Below are 25,966 nucleotides of genomic sequence, written 5' to 3' on the forward strand. Positions count from 1 at the left end.
TATTATTTTAGTTCAAAAATTGCTAAATGGGGTACATAGCCAAGGCAGTGAGGCACATGTTCAGATTACTACACTCATCTTAAAAAGAGAGAGAGAGAGAGCGCTAAATGTTGTTCAAGGAGACAAGTGCCCATTGATGCCAGTCAGAGCTCTACATAGGATGCTGCCCATAGTATTTCATTTGTGATGGTTTCAAAGTATGTTTCAATTAACCCCAAATAAGTCTGCGGTATCATTGGCTGGAGCAAAAAGTTAGTCTGATTGCAGCTTTAAATAGTCTGTTGCTTACTTGTTCATTCCTTTTAGAGAAGAGGAGTTGGGTTACAAGAGCACAGATAAATAATTAAATGAATGTTGGCTGGCTGTGAATCTTCACTCTTCCACTTGCCTATTTCAAAGTCAGTTCCTGAAAACTTTACTGAGGTGGTAGGAAAATGCCAAAGGTGAAAGTTCCAGGTAGGTCTATACCCAGCAGGTTGGTAGATAGACTTGATCTCAGTATAGCTAGGTTGCTATAGCCATTAGCTATTTCTTTTCTCTCTCTTTTTTTTACTTAGTACTGTACTGGGGTAAAAAGAACTTGAATAAGGAATTGATAAGTCTTTTAATTTTCCCCAAATGAGTCATTTGATAGAATGGGAAGCAAGTAGTTGTTATAACAAAGATACGAAAATAAATGGAAGTGATTGTGTACTCAGTTCAGTAAAACCCACTCCACTCCCATCCCTGAGCAGAAACTGGTTAGGTAGTGGGTAAGACAGTAAGCTGAAGGCAAATTAAACGTGCCAACAGATGCCAACTAGAATTACAGGAGTTTACTCGGAAACTTATGAACCTGGAACTCAATGCAGCTAGGAAACTAAGAAAAAGAGGGGCAGGGGGAACAGAGAGAGAGAGATAATAAAGATACCTTTATTTGCTGTAACTGATTTGTTTATATTGGAAGAATGTGTGGAAAGTGCTGTTGGTGATGTGATTCTCAGATTTATACTTGCCCATACCGAGTCTTTGAGAAACATTTACATTTCTCGTGTGGAGTCCATGGTGTCCCCCAATACTTTGTAAATGCAGGATCCAATCTGGGTTGGTCATCAAGACCAAAGGTTTAGTCTTCCTAGCTTTTGGATTCATGCTAGAGCCCATCCTCAGGGAATTTCCCTCTCACCAGACTGTGTTGGTTGGGGTCCAACATTAAAGTCTGAAAGCTTAGAAGACTAAACCATTGGTCCTGGTGACCAACCCAGGTTGGATCCTACAACACTATCCTGGGACACGTTTATTTGCCTTCATTCCCTTTGTTAATGTTCTTTCTCTCTGTTGAACAGTTCATAAAAAGTGATATGCAAAAAGCTTAAGCCACAGCTTTTCGGACATTTGTCTATTGAAAATTACAACTGTACACGTGAGAATGAAACATCTGCAACTTAGTGAAGAAACATGAATATTGCCAAGAAGTCAATCTCAGAAATATAGTAGTCCTTGACATGCAACCACAATTGGGATTGGAAGTTCCATTGCTAAGCAATAAAGTTTTTAAGTGAATCAAACTCAATTTTACAACCTTTTTGCCATGGTTGTTAAATGAATCACATCTTTATTAAGCAAACCCAGCTTCCCCCATTGACTTTGCTTGTCAGAAGCTGGCAGAGAAGGTTGCAAATGGATTCAAGATGCTGCAATGATCATAAATACATGCCAAAAGTTTGAGGATAGGTCATAAATCACTTTTTTCAATTGCATCATTGGCACAATCTACCCTGGTAAGAAAACTGTTTGGATACCTGGTTACTGCTGGGTATAGAGCTGAATATGAGTCACTTTGTTCAACATCTCTGTATGCAAGGATTTGGTGCTGCTAGGAAAAAGAGGGCTTCTGTTTTTGTAGAATGTGGCTGTGGCAACAACAAAATAGGGTTACCAGATATCCAAACAAAGGAGGATTTCTTTTTGTCCTCATGTTTTCAGTCTGGCAGGCAAAGGCTTAAAATAATTGGTTTGACTTTTTTATTGTTTTGTTTGTTTGTGGGGTTTAGGGACATTTTTCACAACAGTAGTCATTCAAACTTTTGTGGATTGTGACCTTGTAAATTCTCTACTTCTTTATTTTTCTCATCTGTTAATAGTATCAATAGCTTTCATTTACATTATTTATTTCCTGATTCCAGCTATTACCTTCAGTTCTTCAGACCCTTTAAATCTACGATCATGCAGTCTGTTGATCACATGATTCATCATATGTTTCTGTTGTAAAATTTAAAAACTGCATTGTGGGCAATTCTATGTTATTGTGATCATGTTATTGAACATAAAGATTGGTAGGAAAAAATTGCTATTGAAAAATCAGTTGTTTGATGGTGGAAAAAATAATTACATACACATGTAGATCTAGGTATTTTCTGCAATTTTTTGCTGTAATTTTTTACATGGATGGCAAGGAAGCTAAAACGTTAGTGAGTCTTCCCCCATACCAATACATTTCTCCTCTGTTTCAACTCTCCATATAATTAGCTGGTAACTCTACATAGAAAGAATGCCCCTAAGAAGGAAGTAAAAATCCAGAACAGGACTATCCATCTTACCATCTTCTATTCTGTGTCCTCAAGTAGAGAGGGCTTCATTCTTTCTAGCCCATTCCCAATATACAGTGTCACTAGCATTGCACACAGCTGTCACTAACCTCATCTCCAGCATGCCTCTTTAATCATCATGACATTTTATGCTTATCTTGTTTATTCCATCTGCCCATTTATTGCCAAAGCTTTATCACATACTTGCTTCTTTCAATTCCTATCGACAGATCAGATACTCATCTGATTATTATTTCACCTCTACTGTAAAAATGGTAATATTAGTCATAGTTTATTGTTGTGCAATACATTTGTAATCGTTCGTATGTGTTGTGAATGCAGAGCACAGACTACAATACTGTACATGTCCCATTGCATGACAAATGGCTTTGTGAATGTATACAGTTCAGGAACTTCGGCCCTTCCCTATGCTGGTAGAATTTGGCAGAAGCCCAAGGAGAAAGGCCTGTAAAAACAATTGTTGTTCCGCCCCCCTTTCCCCATTTCATCAACCTCTGATTAATGGATTGCAGTTTCAAAAAACTGGAGAAATCCAGGTAAGTGGAACAGAACAATTGTTTCAGGGAATGTCTATTTTCATAGTCATAGGAAAAATGTACAATCAGGAATTTGCATTAAGTACTTTATTTCAGTTTGATGTGATGTGCTTTGCTAAAACTAATTTTTTATGTATTTGTGCAAGATATGGAATGGAGTTATTTAGTGTCAGCCTTCAATCAGATCTCAGGCTATATTTATGAAGATACACTTTTCCTTTAGAACATACAGGCAATCCTCAGCCTATGAGACAATTGGGTCCACAATCTCAGTATTTAAGTGGAAATCACACAATCACTTAGCTCAATGACTGCAATCAATGATTCCTGGCTCACCCAATTGCAGTTGTTAAGTGAAGCATGGGGGCGCCTCAGGGAGAGGTCCAGGGCTCACTGGCACATGGAAACATGCTGCAGGCCAGAAGGTATCAGCCTGTCCCCACCTGTCACAAATGGGAGCTCTCGGCTAGCTCCAGGGTCTACCAGCATGCACAAAGTTGCTGCTGGCCTGGACACTTTCAGTGTGCTTCCTACCCAGCCACCCAGTCACACACAGGCTCAGCCCTTTAGGAGTCTCCATTTTAAGATTGTAAGAAATGCACCATTTGCAGAACAGTCTCTGTAGAAGGCCACACCTTGGCTGGGCATGCCTTTCAGAAGCTGCAGAAAAACAGAAAAAGAAATTGTATGCTACTGGATTCTGGAACTGGCTACGGACTCCTGCTCATGGCCAAAGATGTCTGGGGCCATGGCTGCTTTGTGCATGCTGGTAGGTCCTGAAATCACTTTTTCTTCTGGGAAAGCTGGCAGTAAAGATTGCGAATGGTAATTGCATGATTGTGGGGTGCTTGACAACTGAATGTAAGTATGAATAGGCTGCCAAGGACCTAAAATGCAGTCATATGATCATGAGGTCATGGTGGTATGAACTGGAAGTGCTTTATGGGCAATTAAACACCTTTTTTGAGGCTGTCATAACTACAAATGGCCATTTAAGTATAGGTTGAAAATTGAAGACTACCTGTATAGTAATTTGTTCCCTACCATGTTGGCTGGGGACTTCTGAGAATTGAATCCATATATCTTAAATTGCCAAGGTTGAAAAACAATATATTTTCTTGTAGATGTTTCTTTTTTGACTAATTTGCCAACTGACATAAGTGGTTCCATGTTAGAAACAGGGAGACCTGCTGAGCTATGAAAGCCAGCTGGGTCACTTTAGGCCAGTCACCCTCTCTCAGCCCAACTCACCTCACAGGGTTGTTGTTGTGGGGAAAATAGAAGGAGGAAGGTGTGTTGTATATGTTTGTCATCTTGAGTTATTTGTAAAAATAATAAAGGGATACAAATAAATAAATAATGCAGGAAATTCTATAATTTATCTTCTGTGCTGAATATTTGCATTTTAACCTTAAAGTTAAAAAAGAAAAAAGGAAAAGTTACAGTATGTTTTGTTTTTTAAAAAATAAGGTTGATTTTATTTATCTCCTCTAAGAGTGGTTTATTTCCCTCAAAGGACACCAGTCACCATGAATCTACCCTACACAGCCAGCAGATGGCACTGTTGGAATTATTTCAATTTTTGCATTTTGATCTTTTAATTCCCTTTTGTTTTTAGTTCTTAATCACTCTCTGTTTCAGCAATTTTCTCTCCATCTGCTCCCATATCACTCCATCTCATCAACTATAATCAATAAAAGACAGATGCAACTTTTCTTTGTATGCTTTATGTACAGGTAAACCCCACTTAACAACTGCTATATTTAGTGACTGTTCAAATCTACTAGGTTATATTAACAGAATCTTGCAAGTCTGAAAATACATCTCTCCCTCTTTGTCTTTACTTCTGAGGAACTAAGAAATGCTTTCCATACACCCATTTCTTTAGTGTGAGGGCCAAGCAACATGGACTCTGTAATACTAGCAACATGGGCTTTGTAGTAGGTGTGGGCTGAGTTGTCTTTTAATTTAATTTAATATTTGCATTTGTATACCGCCCTTTCCCTGAGGACTCAGGGCGGTTTACAGGGAATTAAAAATCAAAACATACAAAAGTTAAAACCAATTAAAAAGCATTAAATTCACCCTGTACATTAAAACCCCAGTTAAAATTTTCTCCTCAGCCTGGGCCCGAGAGCTCAAAGAGCCAGGTCTTCAGGCCCCGGCGGAATGATCGGAGGTCGGGAGCAGTCCTCAACTCTACCGGCAGCTGGTTCCAGAGGGCAGGCGCTCCCACTGAGAAGGCCCTATCCCTGGGTGTCACCCGCCGGCAATCTCTCACCGGCGGAACCCTGAGCAGACCCTCCCTGTGAGAGCGCACTGGGCGAAGGGCGTTTGATGCCGGCAGCAGGTGTTCCCTCAAATAACCCGGACCCAGGCCATGTAGGGCTTTATAGGTGATAACCAGCACCTTGAATTTCACCCGGAGGGCAACCGGAAGCCAATGCAGCTCGCGGAGTAGAGGGGTTACATGGGAGTATCGGGAGACCCCCATTACAACTCGCGCGGCCGCATTCTGCACCAGTTGAAGCCTCCGAGTGGTCTTCAAGGGCAGCCCCATGTAGAGAGCGTTACAGTAGTCCAAACGGGAGGTCACAAGCGCATGAGTGACTGTGCGTAGGGCGTCTCGGTCCAGATAGGGACGCAACTGGCGCACCAGGCGAACCTGTGCAAAAGCCCCCCTGGTCACGGCTCCTATGTGATCTTCAAAATTGAGCCGTGAATCCAGGAGGACGCCCAAGTTGCGAGCCCTATCAACGGGGGGTTAAAGGTGGAATAACTTGGTTAACCCGAGACGCCGATATGCACAGCCACTCAGTCTTGGCGGGATTGAGACGAAGCCTGTTTCTCCCCATCCAGACCTGAACCGCCTCCAGGCACCGGGACATCACGGAGAGGGCATCACTGGGTTGGTTCGGGGTGGAAAGAAAAAGTTGGGTATCATCACCGTACTGGTGATACCCCACCCCAAAACCACGAATGATCTCGCCCAGCGGCTTCATGTAGATGTTGAACAGGAGGGGCGAGAGAACCGACCCCTGAGGGACTCCACAAATGAGAGACCTCGGGGCGGATCTCTGCCCTCCTGTCAACACCGACTGCGAGCGGCCCTGGAGGTAGGAGGAGAACCACCGTAGGACGGTGCCTCCCACTCCCAACCCCCTGAGACGCCGCAGCAGGATACCATGGTCGATGGTATCGAAGGCCGCTGAGAGATCTAATAGGACCAGGACAGAGGAACAACCCCTGTCCCTAGCCCTCCAGAGATCATTCACCAGCGCGACCAATGCCGTCTCCGTGCTGTGTCCGGGCCTGAAGCCCGATTGGTACGGGTCCAGATAATCAGTTTCCTCCAGGAACAGAGGGAGCTGATGCGCCACCACACTCTCAACAACCTTCGCCAGGAAGCGAAGGTTGGAGACTGGACGATAGTTGTTTAAAACAGCCGGGTCCAAAGCAGGCTTCTTGAGGAGGGGTCTCACCACCGCCTCCTTCAAGGCGGCAGGGAAGACACCCTCCTTCAAAGAAGCAGTTATTACTGCATGGAACCAGCCTCGTGTTCCCTCCCGAGCCGCATAAGCTAGCCAGGAGGGGCACGGATCCAACAAACAGGTGGTGGAGCTCAGTCTCCCCATGATCCTGTCCACATCATCAGGGGAAACAGGGTCGAACTCAGTCCAGATAACGTGCTCAAGACTGCCTGATTCCTCCACATCAGACTCTGCCCAGTCAGAGTCCAAGCCGGTCCGGATCCGAGCGATTTTGTCCGTCAGATGATGACTAAACTCCTCGGCTCGTCCCTGCAAGGGATCCTCCCTCACCTCCTGGTTAAGGAGGGAGCGAGTCACCCTAAACAGGGCGGCCGGGCGATTATCTGCGGACGCGATAAGGGCGGCAAAGTAGTTAGACTTCGCCGTCCTTTTCTCTGACTGTTGTCCTAGCTAAGACTTTCTCTACTCCTGCCTGTCAAAAGTATTCCACAGATTATTACAGCCTTCTTTTGCTGTGTTCTCCTTATAGCCGATATAATTTTTCCAGATGGGCCAGTACTTCCATACTTTTTTCTTAGCACTATAACTTGAGAGACTCATCTCTTCTCAGGATATACACAAAGTAAATATCCACCTTTCTGTTGGATCTGGTAGATTACAATGACTTACTGATCTATTGCCTTTTCCCCACAGAAACAGACGATGACACGCGCTCCTTTGCAGAGATGGTCTTTGCCTCAGAGGTGAAGGATGAAGGAGAACGGCATGAACTGTCTCCTTTTGATGTGGCAGATGTCTGTCCCATCTCACATCATGAAATGCAAGACCACATGATCAAAGAGGAGAACACAAGTGCTTCTGATAAACAGTGAGAATTGAGCAGATGTCCTGAAAGTTTGGATAAGTAACATTGTAAGACTAAGGTCTCTGCTATGATGCCTGTGCCAGCCTACAGCCACCTTTCTTCATACCTATCATGCTTTCAGGCCCACCTAATTATTTAAAGAAAGAAGCTGACACGAAACTATAGCAACTTTATATTTAATTCCACATAAAACCCATGTGCAATTTTTCGAAAGAAAAATGAGAGGCAGAGCTTTTTTTGAAAGGGTGGACATCTAACTAAGAAAAGGAACAAAGGAAAACAGAGATATATTAGAGTATCCTGCCAATGGGATGCTAAGAATGGGATGCTAAGCAAAATGGCAAATAACAATCCATCTATCTCTTCACGGTAGCCATTTTATAATAGGGAAATTCAGCAACACATGCTCACCATTCCAAATATTTCACCGGTCCAGAAAGATTGGAAATCACCTGTCATAAGATGTGGCTGAAGAAGGAATTATGTGGGATTTATGTTACCCATATAACTAAACATGTCCTATAGATACACTTACATAATCTGATACGTAAAGTGGATTCTTGCTTGGAAAAGACTTTCAAGACTAGGAGGGTTTATAAGTATGGGACACTATATGCTGTCACTAATGCAAATGTGACAGAGCAGCCTTCGGATCAAAATGTGTAGTCTAATATACTAAATGGAGGATATTTCAGTGTGGTTGACTTTGAAAAGTAAAGGCTTTCAAAATCTAAGATGGTTAAGTTAGTATGGATATGGGATGGAAACTGTATTTGTTACTCTTACTAAGGATTTCTGAAGGGATTTGGAAAGAAGGAACATGATCATTTTCAACTGGTTGGGCCATTCAGCACCCTTCAGTACTCTAAATCACAGTAACTTTATGAACTGCCTGCATGAGTTAGAAGAAGGGGACAGCATTCTTTAGTGTTTCTATTTCCTTCTTGATTAATCGGGGGAGAAGTCAAGTGCTTGGAACTCTATTTACAGGTGCCCCAGAGCTTGGCCCTCTCTCTCATCTGAATTTGCTAGAGAGATTCAAGGTGAGGTATTATCAATATGCTTAGATAGTCATTTATATATATCCACTAGATTCTCTAGAACAGTCTGCCTTCAGAGGTAAGGTTAGTTTTATTCTCATGGCCTTTCAGAGATTTATTAAGATCTGGCTTTTCTGGAACACCTAGTTCTTGAAAAATTGGACTGTTTTCAGTAGGTCTAGGAATATAAGGCCACTCAGGTATGAATTAAATCATATCCCTGTTGAATATACAGTAGAGGTGACAAAGAGATTTAAGGAATTAGATCTGATAGATAGAGGGCCTGAAGAACTATGGGCAGAGGTTCGCAACATTGTACAACAGGTAGCAACCAAAACCATCCCAAAGAAAAAGAAATGCAAGAAAGCAAAATGGCTGTCTGAGGAAGCTTTGCAAAAAGCTGAGGAAAGGAGGGAACCAAAGTGCAAGGGAGAAAAAGAAAGATACGCCCAATTGAATGCAGAATTCCAGAGAATAGCTAGAAGAGATAAGAATGCCTTCTTAAATGAACAGTGCAAAGAAATAGAAGAAAACAATAGAATAGGGAGGACCAGAGATCTTTTCAAGAATGTTGGAGAGATGAAGGGAATGTTTCATGCAAAAATGGGCATGATAAAGGACCAAAATGGCAGGGACCTAACAGAGGCAGAAGAGATTAAGAAGAGGTGGCAAAATTACACAGAAGAACTATACAAGAATGAGCTTAACGTCCCTGATAATCACAATGAGGTGGTCACTGACCTCGAGCCAGACATCCTAGAATGTGAAGTGAAGTGGGCCTTAGAAAAGCTGAGCAACAACAAAGCTAGTGGAGGTGACAGTATTCTAGCTGAGCTATTCAAAATCTTAAAAGACGATGCAGTAAAAGATCTACACTCAATTTGCCAGCAAATTTGGAAAACTCAGCAGTGGCCACAGGATTGGAAAAGATCAATTTACATTCCAATTCCAAAGAAAGGCAGTGCCAAAGAATGTTCAAACTATCGCACCATTGCACTCATTTCTCACGCTAGTAAAGTTATGCTTAAAATCCTACAAGCTAGACTCCAGCAGTATGTGGATCGAGAACTACCAGAAGTACAGGCAGGATTTCGAAGAGGCAGAGGATCTAGAGATCAAATTGCCAACGTACTCTGGATCATGGAGAAAGCTAGAGAGTTCCAGAAAAACATCTACTTCTGCTTCATTGACTATGCTAAAGCATTTGATTGTGTGGATCATAACAAACTGTGGCAAGTCCTTAAAGAGATGGGCATACCAGACCATCTTATTTGTCTCTTGAGAAATCTATATGCGGGCCAAGAAGCAACAGTGAGAACTGGACACAGAACCACTGATTGGTTCAAAATTGGGAAAGGAGTCCGGCAAGGCTGTATACTGTCGCCTTGCCTATTTAACTTATATGCAGAGCACATCATGAAAAAGGCAGGGCTAGATGAATCAAAAGTTGGAATTAAGATTGCCGGAAGAAACATCAACAACCTAAGATATGCAGATGATACCACTCTAATAGCAGAAAGTGAAGAAGAACTAAAAAGCCTCTTGTTGTGGGTGAAGGAGAGTGCAAAACGTGGGCTGAAACTTAACATTAAGAAAACCAAGATCATGGCATTCGGCCCTCTCAATTCCTGGCAAATAGATTGGGAAGAAATGGAGGTATTGACAGATTTTATTTTCCTGGGCTCCAAGATCACTGCAGATGGGGACTGTAGCCAAGAAATTAAAAGACGCTTGCTCCTCGGGAGGAAAGCCATGGCAAATCTAGACAGCACACTAAAAAGCAGAGACATCACCCTGTCAACAAAAGTGCATACAGTCAAGGCTATGGTCTTCCCAGTTGCAATGTATGGCAGTGAAAGCTGGACCATAAAAAAGGCTGAGCGCCAAAGAATTGAGGCCTTTGAACTATGGTGTTGGAGAAGACTCCTGTGAATCCCTTGGACTACAAGACAATCAAACCGGTCAGTCCTAGAGGAAATCAACCCTGACTGCTCTTTAGAAGGCCAGATCCTGAAGCTAAAACTCAAATACTTTGGCCACCTAATGAGAAGGAAGGACTCACTGGAGAAAGCCTAATGCTGGGAAAGAATGAGGGCAATAGAAGAAGGGGACGACAGAGAATGAGGTGGCTGGATGGAGTCACTGAAGCAGTAGGCATGAGCTTAAATGGACTCCAGAAGATGGTATAGGACAGGAAGGCCTGGAGGAACGTTGTCCATAGGGTCGTGATGGGTTGGACACGACTTTGCAGCTAACAAAAGAATATAAGAATACAGTTATTAACTAGGTATTGTTTTTATAGTGTTAACATTATGAATTGCTTAAAGCCCTTCTGGACGGAGGCAGTGTAAAAATCTTATATATGAATGAATGAGTGAATGAATGAATGAATGAATGAATGAATGAATGAATGAATGAGTGAATACATAGGAAGAATGACTGAAGATGCAAACAAAATCCAAATGTCCTAGATCCATTTAAAGGCATTTGCATACAGATCAATTCGTATCCCTCCACTCCTAACTGAACATACTTTAAATGTACAGAACAAGGAATTATATATACTGCTCAAAAAAATAAAGGGAACAGAAAATAAGACATCCTATTAAATACAGTACATTGTGTTGTTTAAGTGTTCCCTTTATTTTTTTGAGCAGTATATATGTAAAATATATGATCAACTGAACTAAACTGCTGCCAAAATTTGAAAAGAGTTTGAGCTTGTGTTCCATTCCTTTTACTGGCCCCCAGGAAGAAGAGGCTTTTGCGGCTGAAAACCATTGCGTTGGTTGTTCCTATTGTTGCGCAGTGTTCAACAAAACTGTCCACTTTAGCTGAGGTCATCTCTACTACTGCTATGTATGAAGATGTACCCAAATTTCAGCGTGTGCAGATCACAGGGGATTATGCTGCAGGGGTCAGTAGCTAAAGATCCTCAGATCCTGTCTGAGCCTTCTTTTGTCATTTCTTTCCATCATTCAGATGGTTCATATGTGACAGTACCGTTAGTGACTTATAATTATATAAAATCTAATTTCCACTTGGTAACATTTTACTGTACTATCTTATACTGTACAGCAAGTAGAGGATCATTATACTGTCTAACAAGAATTACAAACAAACAAAAGAAAAGTGTTATAGGCCCCTATTGCAAAAAAAAGAAATCTTGCTTATTACTGATTACACAAAGCATGTACGGGAAAATGCATATTTTCAAATATGCATTAAACACTTTATCCTATGTCACTCCCTGTAAGTCGGCAAGAGAGCTGCAGAATGGTATGGAGAGAGTAGGAACCTGTGACATGGGAACTACTATATGAGGCCAAATATATCCTGAGATAAAGTTTTGTCCCAAGTAATAAAATATAGCTATAAAATTGTTCAAAGTGCAACTGAAATTATACCATCTTTGACTAAATGGAGAGTCTGTACTCTGTGTTAAGTACAATAACATAACAAAAGTCTGTAATCTTAATATTGCTTGTTTCCAATCTCTATTCCACATTCTGAATCCCAAAGAATATAATCCAGAAATGGAATGGGAAAGAAAAGATAAGGCTTTTTATGATAAATTCTACCTACATTAATTAGCAGCAGCAACTATATTATGAATGACATAATTTGAATCCAAGACAAATATGTCATAAAAGAGATTTAGCGAATCAAAAGAAATTAAAAAGAAAAATCATACAGATGCTTAGAAGGGCTTGTTTCGGCATCTTATCAAATATTTTGATTTCCTTTAATTGCTGTCTCAGATGATGATCATTGGAGAAGATAGCTGCTGCTATAGTATTTATTTACTAGACATATTGCCCACTTTTCATTATTAATATAATAATTGCAAAGCAAGGCTACAAGATTAAAAGCAAAGCAATTCACCTCCTTAAAACCTTTGTTGGACTCTCCTTCTCTTTAATACCTCATATTTTCTATGCTCCATCCATTGGGTCACTCCAAATTTGGCAGAGAGCTTGTCCCTATTAAGATTTGCAAGGAGTTACAAGTTGCTAAGCAATAGGGGACACCCACAATCTCTCTTTCCATCTTTCTCTCTTCATGATAAGACTTACCAAGTACTGAGTTTGGATTTATCCCATCCTTACTGTTATTACTACAATAGCACAGTGCATATAAATCCCATAGTAGACTTCTGTAGTTTTCAGCCATTCTTGTGTTTTATACTCTTATGATCATGAACTATCTGGAACTAGGAATTTTAACATATGTTAAATTGTAGGTATCTGTGGAGGACTTTGAACTAGTCTGCCAGGGTCTATATCGTGCCCTATGCATCCGAGAGAAGAATATGCTGAAATCTTTCCAGCGATTCCCCCAGACTCCTTCCCAGTTCTTACGCGCCATTGAAAATGAAGTATGGAAGCCCAGTGAAGAGATGTGGCCAGGTAACTTATGAATAAACTTCTTATCGGCAAGCTTTGCTAGGAGTACATGGAAAATGTAGCTATGTTTGAAAGGAGGGCCACGTAGGCTGTCCATGCAGGATAAATTGAGTTGCCATTCTTGAAGGAGCCCAGTCAGTTTCCCCTACAAATGTTTTCCAAAGCAGAAATACCAAGTGATTAGGAAACCTGATCATCAAAAATAGTAAAAAATCTGTTGGTGCAAAGATTGGCCACTAAAGATGCAGATACTTTGTGTCTTGGCAAAGTGAGATGTGCTTTCTGCCTGGCCCTGTGAGACCAGTCTATCAAGTACAAAAGTGGAAGAAATGAACTTGAGGGAGTTACAGAAGTCTGCTTCTCATGTCATCTTTGACTGAGCAGGTATGTTGCAACTTCTGTTAAAGCATACCTAACTTTGCTATCTTAGGTAGGCAGATAGTCAGTGATCTTTTGCTAAGGTAGCTCTGGGTCTATGGTTAATGCAAAGAGAAAATGCTGATTATTATTATTATTATTATTATTATTATTATTATTATTATTATTATTATTATTATTATTCTATACACTGATGATATTAGGGATTGAACCTATGTTCTTCTACAGTACATGAAAGAAAAGTGGTATACTCCTGAACTGAAATGTCCCTTATCAGTTGCATGTAATTCAAACTTAGTTTGGGCAGAATTTCTGTTACAAATTGCTCGTGTAAACAAACTGACAAAACCTTGAATATCCAACAGTACTAGAAAATGTAAAAAGTTCTAGAATAATAACAGAGTTTAATTTCCTTCTCCCTTTACTTTTTAGAATAGCCACAATATAGGTATGGAAAAGCTCAGGCCGCAAAAACAACTGCAACGCTCAGCAAACATATTCCAACTGCATTTGTTTACCAATGTATCTGTGGGAGTGAAAAAGGGGAGGGAATGAAAACTATGTGGTGGAACAAATACACAAAAATCAAAATATGTGTTTCATATGGTAATTTTTTTTCTTGTGGTAAGATATTTAATAGGAACAAACTGAGCGTGTCATATGGTAGTTCTGCAAGAAACAATAAAGAGAAAAGCAGGAGCAAGGTAGGGAGAAGTCTTTTGTTCAGAGAGTGTAAGGCAGACGTGTCAAACACAAGGCCCGGGGGCCAGATCCGGCCCGCGAAGTGGTTTCATGTGGCCCGCGAAGCCATCCTGGAAACAGTGAGGGAACGGCCCCCACTGCCTTGGCCCTGGCCCAGAGACCCTCCTTCTGCCAGAGACCCTCAGATCTGTCCCACTCCTGCCCAGGCCCCCATAGGCACCCTTGATGGGAACGATGTAGAGCTGGCCACGCCCACCCAGTAGGCCATACGCACTCTAGCCACGCCCACCCAGTAGGCCACGCCCACCCTGGCCATACCCACCTGGCCCCCTGAGGGCAACCACAATGCTGATGCGGCCCTCAATGAAATTGAGTTTGACACCCCTGGTGTAAGGTCAAAAGAATCTCAGCAAAAGTTCTTACCTTTGGCAACCAAGGAAAACATCACGGGGGGAAGGGGGGAAATCTTTTTCCCAATATCAAGTTATTTTCTAATGATTCCACAGATTTGTAGAATTTATTTGCATATCTAGGAATGCATAGGTCCTGTACCTTTCCTTATCTTCACTTGTGTGTTTCTTTGCTTGACTTTAGTGTTCACTTCACCAGTGAAGAATAGTGCAGATCTTTGGCAATCTGACAATCTTCCTGAGAATCTGAACTACCATACAGAAATGAAAGAAGGGGTGGTATATGTCTATGCTGACAAAGAAGCCGCTGCCAGGAGGGAGCCCATGGACTTATCCTACCCTAACCTGGAGGTCTTTATTGATGACATGACCTTCCTGCTTGCCCTTATAGCAAAGGGGCCTGTGTAAGTCTCTTAAAGCCGGAACTGGTGACTCTGAGCTGGAGAAAAGCAGGTCTTAACCTTCTTGGGGTACTGAGTATGTTATGTATGAAGTAACCAACCTGCATAGTTAATCAGCCTGGGAGTGGTCATTCTACCGGCGGGAATTCCTGGACACTGGGTTGGGTGTTTGAGGTAAGGCGGGAGATCCCTGTCGGGGTTGGCTAGCGTCCAGCAGCTGCTGGGCATATATAAAGCTACCCCGGACTGGTCAGTCTCAGTTCCTTCCACGTGTACTCAAATAAACAATGTAATAACAATCTGTCTCGCTGTTAATGTCGCCGATCCGAACACAACATAGTATCATAAAGTAGATGAAGCCATAGTGCCTATCAGAGAGAGGAGAGAGTCTGAGTAGGTTTTAAAGTGTTTTCAACAGAAATTTGCTTTGTTTCCTTGTGTTTCCCATTTGAAAAGATCAGGAAGCTGTGTTGTTAATTTTCATGATCAGGGGGCTCTGAAAGCTCTGACAAAAATGGTCTACTCTAGAAATGCTTACTTATGGTATGGATCATTGACATAGAGTCTAGGAAAGTTAAGTGCATAAGTGCAAAATCTCTCAAAAGTGATTTTATGCAATTAAAAGAAGTAATGGTAAACCAACCACCACCAGTTCCCTATATCAGTGTTTAGTGTTTCTCAACCTTGGCAGTTTTAAGACCTGTAACCTTCAGTTCACAGAATTCCACAGTCACTGCCCTATATTGACACATGAGGTCTATAGTTGAATGCAGCAGTTGCATTATAGAAGTGTCTTTCCTGTAGACACAGGAAGCAAGAGCCAAGTTGTCCTACTTGGTAACAAGTGTGAGTCAGCTATCTCTGTTCAATTTTGAATGTGAGCTTCATTAAGCTCTCATTTATTAAGCTTAGAATAGTGGGGACCATCATGCCTGACAGATGGTGGTGATACTGGCAAATGTTTTCTTACTCTTTCATCTACGTTTTTTTCCTAACTTGATGGGGCACTTATGGGCAAATATGTGGTCTTTTTGTGACTATTGCAGTAAAACCTATTCCCACCGAAGACTTCGATTCCTATCCTCCAAGTTCAGTGTACATGAGATGTTGAATGAGATGGAAGAATTGAAGGAGCTTAAGAACAATCCCCATCGGGACTTCTATAATTGTCGGAAGGTGAGGGATTTGGCTTTATATTATCTTCTTATCAGAAAGCATAATGTCAAATAAAGTTGGAGAGATTCTCACAATAACTTTCACACTGTTACATTCTCACCTAAATATATCAGTTAGTAGAAATTATTTCAGACATATTTCAGACATTCTTGCATGATTTTTGGAAATATATACGTGTGAACAAATGAGCAATCCATCAAAGACAGTGCTGCTTATTTCTGCTTGCAAAAGCACAGATGAAAAACTCTGCTCCCTGAGATTCATTTTTTCCTGCCTCTTCCTCTTTCAAAATCTTCTGACTTTCCAAAATAAGGAAGGTAGCATGTGCTAAACTAAGTGCCAAATTCTTTCATTTGTTTTACGTATTCTATTTTTTAGACACTGGTTTTCTAAGTGTGATTTTGATGCACAGAATTGAAGGGCTCCCTTATTATGGTTTACTAAGAATTCTGGGGGTTGTAGTTTTTATAATTGGGTTGCCCCAGAGAAGAGTAGACTGATCTACTCCAATATCATTTTTATGATGGGTTCTGGGGGAAAGATTCCCAACAGTAACCATCACCTTCCTCCCAACTGACCTTTGGCTTCTCTAACAGGTAGATACACATATCCATGCTGCAGCTTGCATGAATCAAAAGCATCTATTACGATTTATTAAGAAGTCATACCGGACAGATGCTGAAAGGGTGGTATACAAATACAAGGATGAAACACTGACGCTGAGGCAGCTCTTTGAGAAGCTCAATCTTCACCCCTCTGATCTCACTGTGGATTCACTTGATGTGCATGCAGTAAGTTCTGTCTATTTCTATTACTTGAGTAAGGATAAGTCATGCAAATGGTAAAATCCTGCATCACTCTTAATATTAAACCAGCATTTATGGGTTTGTGTACTTGGCTATTCTTTTATGCTGCAGGGCCGCCAGACTTTCCAACGCTTTGATAAGTTCAATGCCAAGTATAACCCAGTAGGGGCCAGTGAATTGCGTGATCTCTACCTAAAGACTGAAAATGCCATCAATGGCGAGTATTTTGCTACCATCATTAAGGTTAGATAGTATGATATATACCTATTTTTTGAGTCTGAATTTGAGCATGAAGAAATCTACTGGAAGCAGATAATTTATCTGTTAAATTCTTATTTATCAGGAAGTTGGCTCTGATTTAGAGGATGCCAAATACCAATATGCAGAACCACGACTTTCCATCTATGGATGCTCACCAGAAGAATGGCCCAAATTAGCTAAATGGTTCACCCAACATCGTGTATATTCACCTAATATGAGATGGATGATCCAGGTACCCAGAATTTAGTAAGTACAAGAGGGTGAGATTAACATTTGCAAAAGATCTATTAAAATTTGAGCCCAACTATTGGACTTTTGTTAGTTTTGATTCTAGCTAAGTTTTAATAGTTGCAAGTCATTATTGAGTTCCAAAGCAGCTTAGAAGAATCCAAAAATAAAGTTAAAATGCAATACACACATGGACACACACATTTTGGTGTGTGTGTGTGTGTGTGTGTGTGTGTGTGTGTGTGTGTATACAGGTGAAACTCGAAAAATTAGGATATTGTGCAAAAGTTCATTTATTTCAGTAATGCAACTTAAAAGGGGAAACTAATATATGAGATAGATTGCATTACATGCAAAACAAGATAGTTCAAACTGTGATTTGTCATAATTGTGATGATTATGGCGTACAACTCATGAGAATGCCAAATCCACAATCTCAGAAAATTAGAATATTGTGAAAAGGTGCAATATTCTAGGCTCAAAGTGTCCCACTATAATCAGCTAATTAAGCCATAACACCTGCAAAGGGTTCCTGAGCCTTTAAATGGTCTCTTAATCTGGTTCAGTAGGAATCACAATCATGGGGAAGACTGCTGACCTGACAGTTGTGCAGAAAACCATCATTGACACCCTCCATAAGGAGGGAAAGCCTCAAAAGGTAATTGCAAAAGAAGTTGGATGTTCCCAAAGTGCTGTATCAAAGCACATTAATAGAAAATTATGTGGAAGGGAAAAGTGTGGAAGAAAAAGGTGCACAAGCAGCAGGGATGACCGCAGCCTGGAGAGGATTGTCAGGAAAAAGCCATTCTAAAGTGTTGGGGACTTTCACAAGGAGTGGACTGAGGCTGGAGTCAGTGCATCAAGAGCCACCACACACAGATGGATCCCGGACATGGGCTTCAAATGTCGTATTCCTCTTGTCAAGCCGCTCCTGAACAACAAACTACATCAGAAGCGTCTTACCTGGGCTAAAGAAAAACAGACCTGGTCTGTTGCTCAGTGGTCCAAAGTCATCTTTTCTGATGAGAGCAACTTTTGCATCTCATTTGGAAACCAAGGACCCAGAGTCTGGAGGAAGAATGGAGAGGCACACACTGCAAGATGCTTGCAGTCCAGTGTGAAGTTTCCACAGTCTGTGTTGATTTGGGGAGCCATGTCATCTGCTGGTGTTGGTCCACTGTGCTTCATTAAGTCCAGGGTCAACGCAGCCATCTACCAGGAGATTTTGGAGCACTTCATGCTTCCTTCCGCAGATGAGCTTTATGGGGATGCTGACTTCATTTTCCAGCAGGACTTGGCACCTGCCCACACTGCCAAAAGCACCAAAACCTGGTTCAATGACCGTGGGATTACTGTGCTTGATTGGCCAGCAAACTTGCCTGACCTGAACCCCATAGAGAATCTATGGGGCATTGCCAAGAGAAAGATGAGAGACATGAGATCGAACAATGCAGAAGAGCTGAAGGCCACTATTGAAGCATCCTGGTCTTCCATAACACCTCAGCAGTGCCACAGGCTGATAGCTTCCATGCCACGCCGCATTGAGGCAGTAATTGCTGCAAAAGGGGCCCAAACCAAGTACTGAGTACATATGCATGCTTATACTTTTCAGAGGTCCGATATTGTTCTATGTACACTCCCTGTTTTATTGATTGCATGTAATATTCTAAGTTTCTGAGATCGTGGATTTGGGGTTTTCATGAGCTGCATGCCATAATCATCACAATTATGACAAATCACGGCTTGAACTATCTTGCTTTGCATGTAATGAGTCTATCTCATATATTAGTTTCCCCTTTTAAGTTGCATTACTGAAATAAATGAACTTTTGCACGATATTCTAATTTTTCGAGTTTCACCTGTACACACACACACACACACACACACACACACACACACACACACACAGAGGCACACACATATATAACAGTAGATAAGAATTTGCTATACCCTGTTGTGGATCAACAGTGCTTCCAAATTAGGCTTTTACTGTGCAGTTGCTCATATTCATTTATTTTACATAGAGTATAGATGTCATTATCTTCTATTTGTAACCCATTTTCCCAAATACCTCCATGTTTGTTTCCTATCATTTACATTAAAATCTATTAAAGAGGCACCCATTGCACATCTTTACTATGTCTTTGATTAATAGCACTAGGAGCATCAGTCAGGAAACACTGTAAGAAACAGGATAAGAATATATAGATGAAGGGCAGCTAGTTTTCATAGGAACGTAAGGTACAAGAACAGGCCAGGCCAGAACTTGTAATATTATGGGAAATTTTAAGATAATAACTTGCTGCAAAAAAGACTGGTTATCGACTAACTTTTATGATCTAGCCTCCTGTAATATATTATCTGACAAAGGTCAATTCCATGACAAAAGACTCAGATTTTTCTTCTCTTTTTCTACCAGCAAATTTTCTTGAGCCACCACTGAAATGTAATGAAACATGGATTAACTGATTCCTCAGTCAAATAAGGACTATGTCAGACTTCTTAGCTGGCTCGAACATAGCTGAAGCTTCTCACAAACTTCAGGCAGTGCAGCTAACATCACCTAGAACTGAAGCCACTTCAACTAGTTGATTGCCTTCTGATTGTTAAGATAGCTGTTCTTGTCTGATTTCTCCTGGGTTTAATTCTGCTGTCTTTTCTGCTCACCCTTTCTGTGGGCTTAATGATAACCCTTCTTCATGTTCTTGCTAGATGGTATAAGGAATGAAGCTGGTGAGACAGAACTGTTATATATGAGGAATTTTTCATGGCCTTTAGTAGGTCAGTCAAGTTATCTGTTGACTTAGAAGAGCAGGAGGAAAAAAATAAAATTTAAACTTTGGCACATTTATATAAAGTTTTTGGTTTTCATTTATACCAAGGGGAAATATGTGTATGTATGGCTTTATTCTTGTTTGAAATAACAAGACTAATCAAGAAGGATCAGATCTGAAAGACTTGTACCAAGTAAATCAATTTCTGAAAAAGGGCTCCAGTGCCTGGAGAGCAAAGATTTACTGCTCAGCCTTATGTGAAATCTGACAGCTGCTCACTGGTTATTGCTATTCTCAGGATGCCTAAGAAACTCTAGCTCCTAATGTATTTCTCATAACTAAGGGAAACTAAGCTGAAATATCCTGACTGTAACTCCAAGGCTGTAGCCATGGTATAGCCTTGACTCTAATTCATTCTTTTTTTAGTTTTCTAGGGCTATTACCAATATCTTTTAACAGTCACCTACGTAGGAGACGTAAAAGAGGCTAGGATTTGCAAGCAATATTTTTATGTTGCAACCTTCATGTTGTGGGAAACTCTCCATCTTCAAAGTAGATGGCAATTGTGATGATAATTATGACAACAATGAAGAAGGAGGAAGAGGATTACATTTAGAGGTTGCTTAACTTCAGAACGACTCTGGCAGCTTTACAGTTTTAAAAAAGAAAAAAAAAATAGAGAATCTGAAGTGTTCAAACAACCATATCCCATAATCTAACCTCCCTCCGAAAACTAAACCTAAATCCCCATAACCCAACTCTCACAACCTTCACCACTGTGACACCAATCCATTCTGGGGAACCATTAAGGAATGAACGGTCACTGTGACACGATGCTTACCATTTTTATATTGCTTGTGTTTACTATTTGTTTTTATGTTTTTATTGTAAACTGCTGAGTATAATCTATGTTGAATCTGGTGGGATCTAAACACAATCTGTAATAAAAACAATGACTTTTGGAGAAGCTTGTGGGGGCAGGGATACAGCCAAGACTTTTGTGAGGCAGCAGGTTTTACATCCTCACTGTAAGCTGTCTTTCAGCCCATTCGCTTCTGCTGTGCTATAGGAACTGAGTTGAACTGATTCTCTTTCCTATCTCTTCCCTCAGTGATGTCTTTAGGGCAAAGAACTTTCTACCGCACTTTGGGAAGATGCTGGAGAACATTTTCCTGCCTGTGTTTCAAGCAACCATCAATCCTCAGGACAATAAGGAACTGAGTGTTTTCCTTCGTTATGTGAGTACTTCCTGCTACGGAAAGCCCAGGACGAAGAATGTGGTCCTAATTCCATTGTTGGAAACTGAGCATGCTCTTTAAAACTGCATGCCAGAGACCAGGGATAGTGCTATATCAAAAGTATGGATCTAAGGAAGCATGTCCTTAGCTAGAGAAAGTTAACAACTCAGCGAATTGGGGGTCTCGACCCTAAGAATAACAAGAAATAAGATATTACACCACTGTGAGATTTTATCATCATGTACACTGTTTTCTTATTATTTGCAGGTTACTGGTTTTGATAGTGTAGATGATGAGTCCAAACATAGTGGGCACATGTTTTCTACCAAGAGTCCCAAGCCTGAGGAGTGGAACCATGAAAAGAATCCATCCTATACATATTATTTGTATTATATGTATGCCAACATCCTTGTGCTGAATCATCTTCGACGGTGAGTTCTGGCTTAAGCTTGCAAAGGATTATGCTTTGATACTCAAATTCCCTTTACTAACTCAATAAAGCAATATTCTTATCTTTGATGGTTTTGATAACCATCCACTAAGTGTATGTATTTCAAGAACGCATTTGCATCAAATCTCTTCATGAAATCTAGCTTTTAAGAGTCTTCATTTCAAATTCACTACAGAAGAAAGAACAAATAAATTTCGATAAGGTCAAGACTGTTGAATTACCCCTGAAATTTAGATGTCCAATTGCATTCTGCTCTCCTCTCAATATACCTTTGAAATAGAAAGGAAATGAGTGTGTCTCTGTGTGTGCATGTGTATGATAGTATCCAATAAAGTCTTAGTTAGCTGGATCCCTCTGTGGACATATCCTTCTATCCTAATTAACCCAAGATGTACAGTATACATAAAGGCTGCCTTATTATTTCCAGGAAGCGTGGTATGAACACCTTCCTGTTCCGTCCTCACTGTGGAGAAGCGGGTTCTCTTACCCACCTACTGGCTGCCTTCATGACTGCAGATAATATTTCTCATGGCTTGAACCTGATGAAGGTGAGTTGCACCATTCAAAAGAGGAACACAGATATAATACACCTTTTTAGATACTTATATGATTTTCTTGCATAGTAGTAATACACCAAAAGCTCATTGTATCTTCAGTTTGAAAACATGGCCCAGCTGGCTTCCTTAAAGCCTTAAGATTTTTTTTCCCCTAGAATTCAGATCCTATCATAGATTTCTAAGATGGAATATAACTGAGATGATTGGAATTCTGTTTCCAAGTTCTTAACAAGTAATGAATAACATAAGAAACAATATTATTGGACTTCCGGTGGCTCTGCGGCGACGGAGGGAGCCTTCCCGGGCTGCCCGCGGCTCAGCTGGTGTTTTTTCGCCCGAAACAGCGCCGATCAGCTGTTCGGGCGAATCTGAAGCCCCCTCCTCGGGAGAAGAGGAGGGGGTGAGCCCCCAGGTGGGGGTTGAGTTCTCCGGGGCCGCCTGAGCTTGGAGCTTGGGCGGCTGAAGGATTGAACTCCCCCGTAGCCTGGGCTGCTCCCAGCTGGCTAGCGTCTCTGCTCCGGACTTCATGGAGCAGAGCCAGGCGTCTGCGACCATCCCTGCTTGAAGGAGAGACTATGAAAGGGAAAGAGCAGGCAGAGCAGTACAAGAGGGAAAGATGAAGAGATGAAGAAGATTTTATTTTACTCTCAAGCTTGATGGACTTTGCTTAAAACTTAAAGTGAAAGTGCGTCACAATTGTAAGTAAAAGATGGCGGCTAAACCTCCCCCTAGAACTTTTCGGAGTGCTGGAAATTCTCCGGTGCAACAACAATCATTGCTGCAGGCGTTGCATTCTCCTGATGTATTGACATCGAAGGATCTTGAAAAACATACCCAGTTAATTTTGGAGTCAATGGGTGTTAAATTTCTACAGATGGAGGAGAAATTGGAGAAATTGGAGCAGAGAATGGAAGAAAGGATGGAACAGAAACTTAGAGAAATGAAGGTAGACATTTTGTCCTCAGTGCAAAAAGTTGCTAAATGTGTGGAGGTGCTGGATGATCAAGTGCAAGATTTGATTCAAAAGAATGCTTTATTAGAAGCAAAAGTATTGGAAATTGAAGATTTAAAAGACAAAATCGACAGTGAACAGAGCTTGGCCCAATTTTACCAGATGCAGTTTGCTGTGAGAATTAGAGGCCTAAAAGAGAATATTAAGGAAGATTTAAAGCAGCTGGTTTCTGAGGCTTTTGAGGGAGTATTGAACCATCCAGCATCTGAATTAAAACAAGGTATGGACAAAGTGTTTCGTGTGAATTCGTGGATTGCTAAACAGAGAAAGTTGCCTAGAGATGTGGTGGTTTATTTTGTAAAAAGGGAAATTAGAGATGAAGTTATACAAGCTGCCTACGATACCAAAGTTGTGATTGCTGGTCAACAAGTTTTGGTTCTAAAAGAAATTCCTCCAAAGATTTTAAAGAGAAGGAAGGATTTTATATTTCTTGTGCAAGAGCTCAAGCAAAGAGATATAAGGTTCAGATGGGAGATCCCAGCTGGGTTGAGCTTCATGTATGATGGCAAAAGGTACTGTTTGAGTAATGTGAAGCAAGCGCATGATTTTTATAATAATGTCTTGAAAGTAACCCCATCAACACTTCTGGAAGCTGCAGAGGGATCTGGAGAAGGAGAACATCAAGAGGATGAAGATGCACAGATAGACGAGAAGGGTACAGGAGGAGTTCAAGCTGCAACTCTTTTGGATGATCTTAGAGAACAGAGGGTGACGCGTGCTGCCTTAAAACGCTCAAAAAAGGAAAAAAAATAAGACCAGTAGAAATCTATGGAACTTCCACAAAATATTTATAGTTAAGTGGTAGTTGTGTTTTTAAAAAAAAAAAAAAAAGTTTTGGGATGCTATGTATGGTAATAGATTTTTTTTTTTTTAAATTTGGAATTAATGGACAACTTACTACAGAGGAAGAGGAAGAAAGTTTTGTGGGTTAATGTGGGTTAATTTGTGTAAGAACTATTTATTAATGTGCAAATGAGAATATGTTAAGGTAATAGTGAATTGTGGAAGAACATAGATGGGAATGATGCTAGTTTTCTTTTATTTTAGTTTTTTATATATATTTAGTATTATTAAGGATTGGTTTACTATATACAAGCTAGAGAGTGATGGATTTTAGAGTTTATAATTGTTAGTATATGATTGTTTATGATTGCCTTTTAGATATATACCTTGTATTTTGCTCTGGGAAGTCGGGGGGGGGGAGGGGGGAGGAGGGGAAGTGGAGGGGGGGAGGTAGGGGAGGGAGGAGGGGGAGGGGGAGGGGGGGAGATAGGGGGGAGGTAGGGAGGGGAGGAGGGAGGGGGAAGGGGGGTTTTTTTAAAGGAAAATTGTATTTTATAAAACTTTTCAATAAAAAAAAAAAAGAAACAATATTATTCAACTTTTTTTTGGGAACAAACCTGAAGTCTACTATCCTCTCAGGCAAGAAATTAGAGATCTTGCTTCATGACTGTACTAACTCAATTCTACTGTCTTTTCCCCCCAGTCTCCTGTGCTGCAGTATCTCTACTTCTTAGCCCAAATCCCAATTGCCATGTCCCCACTTAGTAACAACAGTCTCTTCTTAGAGTATGCCAAAAACCCACTCCTTGATTTCCACCAGAAGGGACTCATGGTATCTCTCTCCACTGATGATCCCATGCAATTCCACTACACCAAGGTAGGAAGCCAGTTCCTTTCCATGGGTATTTGTTTATAAAAATAGATGGGAAGCAGGCAAGAAAGATGGCTGCATGTTTGGCATTTGCCTTTTAGCACTTTTTTATTTCTCAGGAGCCTCTCATGGAAGAATATGCAATTGCTGCTCAAGTCTTCAAGCTGAGCACCTGCGATATGTGTGAGATTGCACGCAACAGTGTCCTGCAGTGTGGCCTGTCTCATGAGGTATGATGCTTTCCTTTGCTTCCATTCAATTGTGTCTGATTCTTGGACACTGCCTGGGCAAGTCCTGCTGTTTTCTTGGCAGGGATTTTCAGAAGTGTTTTGATATTGCCTCCTTCCTAGGGCTGAGAGAAAGTGACTGGTCCAAGGTCATTCAGCTGGTTTGGAGACTAGAGCAGGACTAGGATAGATGGTCTCCCGGTTTCTAGGCAGATACTTTAACCACGACTACACCAAACTGACTTCCTATGAGGCTTACTAGAAAATCTCAAAGGATTATATGAGGTTGCTGCATACCTGAGAATATGCCAAGGTTGACCAGAGGGAGGAAAAAAAAGATACAGAGAAGGAAGAGAAGCAAAAAGAAGCTCCTTTTTAAAATGGAGGAATTACGGAAAAAGTGATTAGAATACATGTGTGACTCATTCCATCCCTTTGACAGGAAAAGCTCCATATTTTGGGCAAGAACTATCACGAAGATGGGCCGCAGGGCAATAACATCTCCAAGACCAACGTGGCGCAGATCCGCATGGCTTACCGCTATGAAACATTGTGCTATGAGCTTGATCTTATGGCTGAGGGGATGAAATCACCTGAGTAGATTGGAGCATCTTGTATATCAACTGTTGGAACCATGGAGCCGACTGGAGCCAGAAAAATAGCATTGGCATTTGGCATTTCCTCCCCTCAGTTATGGGGAGGAGAGATAGCCTGACCATATAGTTTCAGCTTACATTATATTTTCCAAAGAGAAAAGAAATACAG

General features: G+C 41.0%; 1 protein-coding gene across 1 annotated transcript; it reads left to right on the top strand.

Annotated features, from left to right (window-relative positions):
• Positions 1-323: 323 nt before the first annotated feature.
• Positions 324-25,966, top strand: AMPD1 (adenosine monophosphate deaminase 1). The gene is made up of 15 exons (XM_083358512.1): positions 324-456; positions 7,309-7,483; positions 11,272-11,437; positions 12,764-12,929; positions 14,601-14,820; positions 15,864-15,993; positions 16,590-16,784; positions 16,911-17,042; positions 17,143-17,306; positions 21,174-21,300; positions 21,568-21,731; positions 22,179-22,299; positions 24,807-24,980; positions 25,094-25,204; positions 25,644-25,966. Exons 1-15 carry the CDS (start codon positions 435-437, stop codon positions 25,800-25,802), a joined length of 2,226 nt encoding a protein of 741 aa, XP_083214638.1. The 5' UTR covers positions 324-434; the 3' UTR covers positions 25,803-25,966.

This window comes from Vipera ursinii (genome assembly GCF_947247035.1).
Source record: "Vipera ursinii genome assembly, chromosome: 3".
NCBI lineage: Eukaryota > Metazoa > Chordata > Lepidosauria > Squamata > Viperidae > Vipera > Vipera ursinii.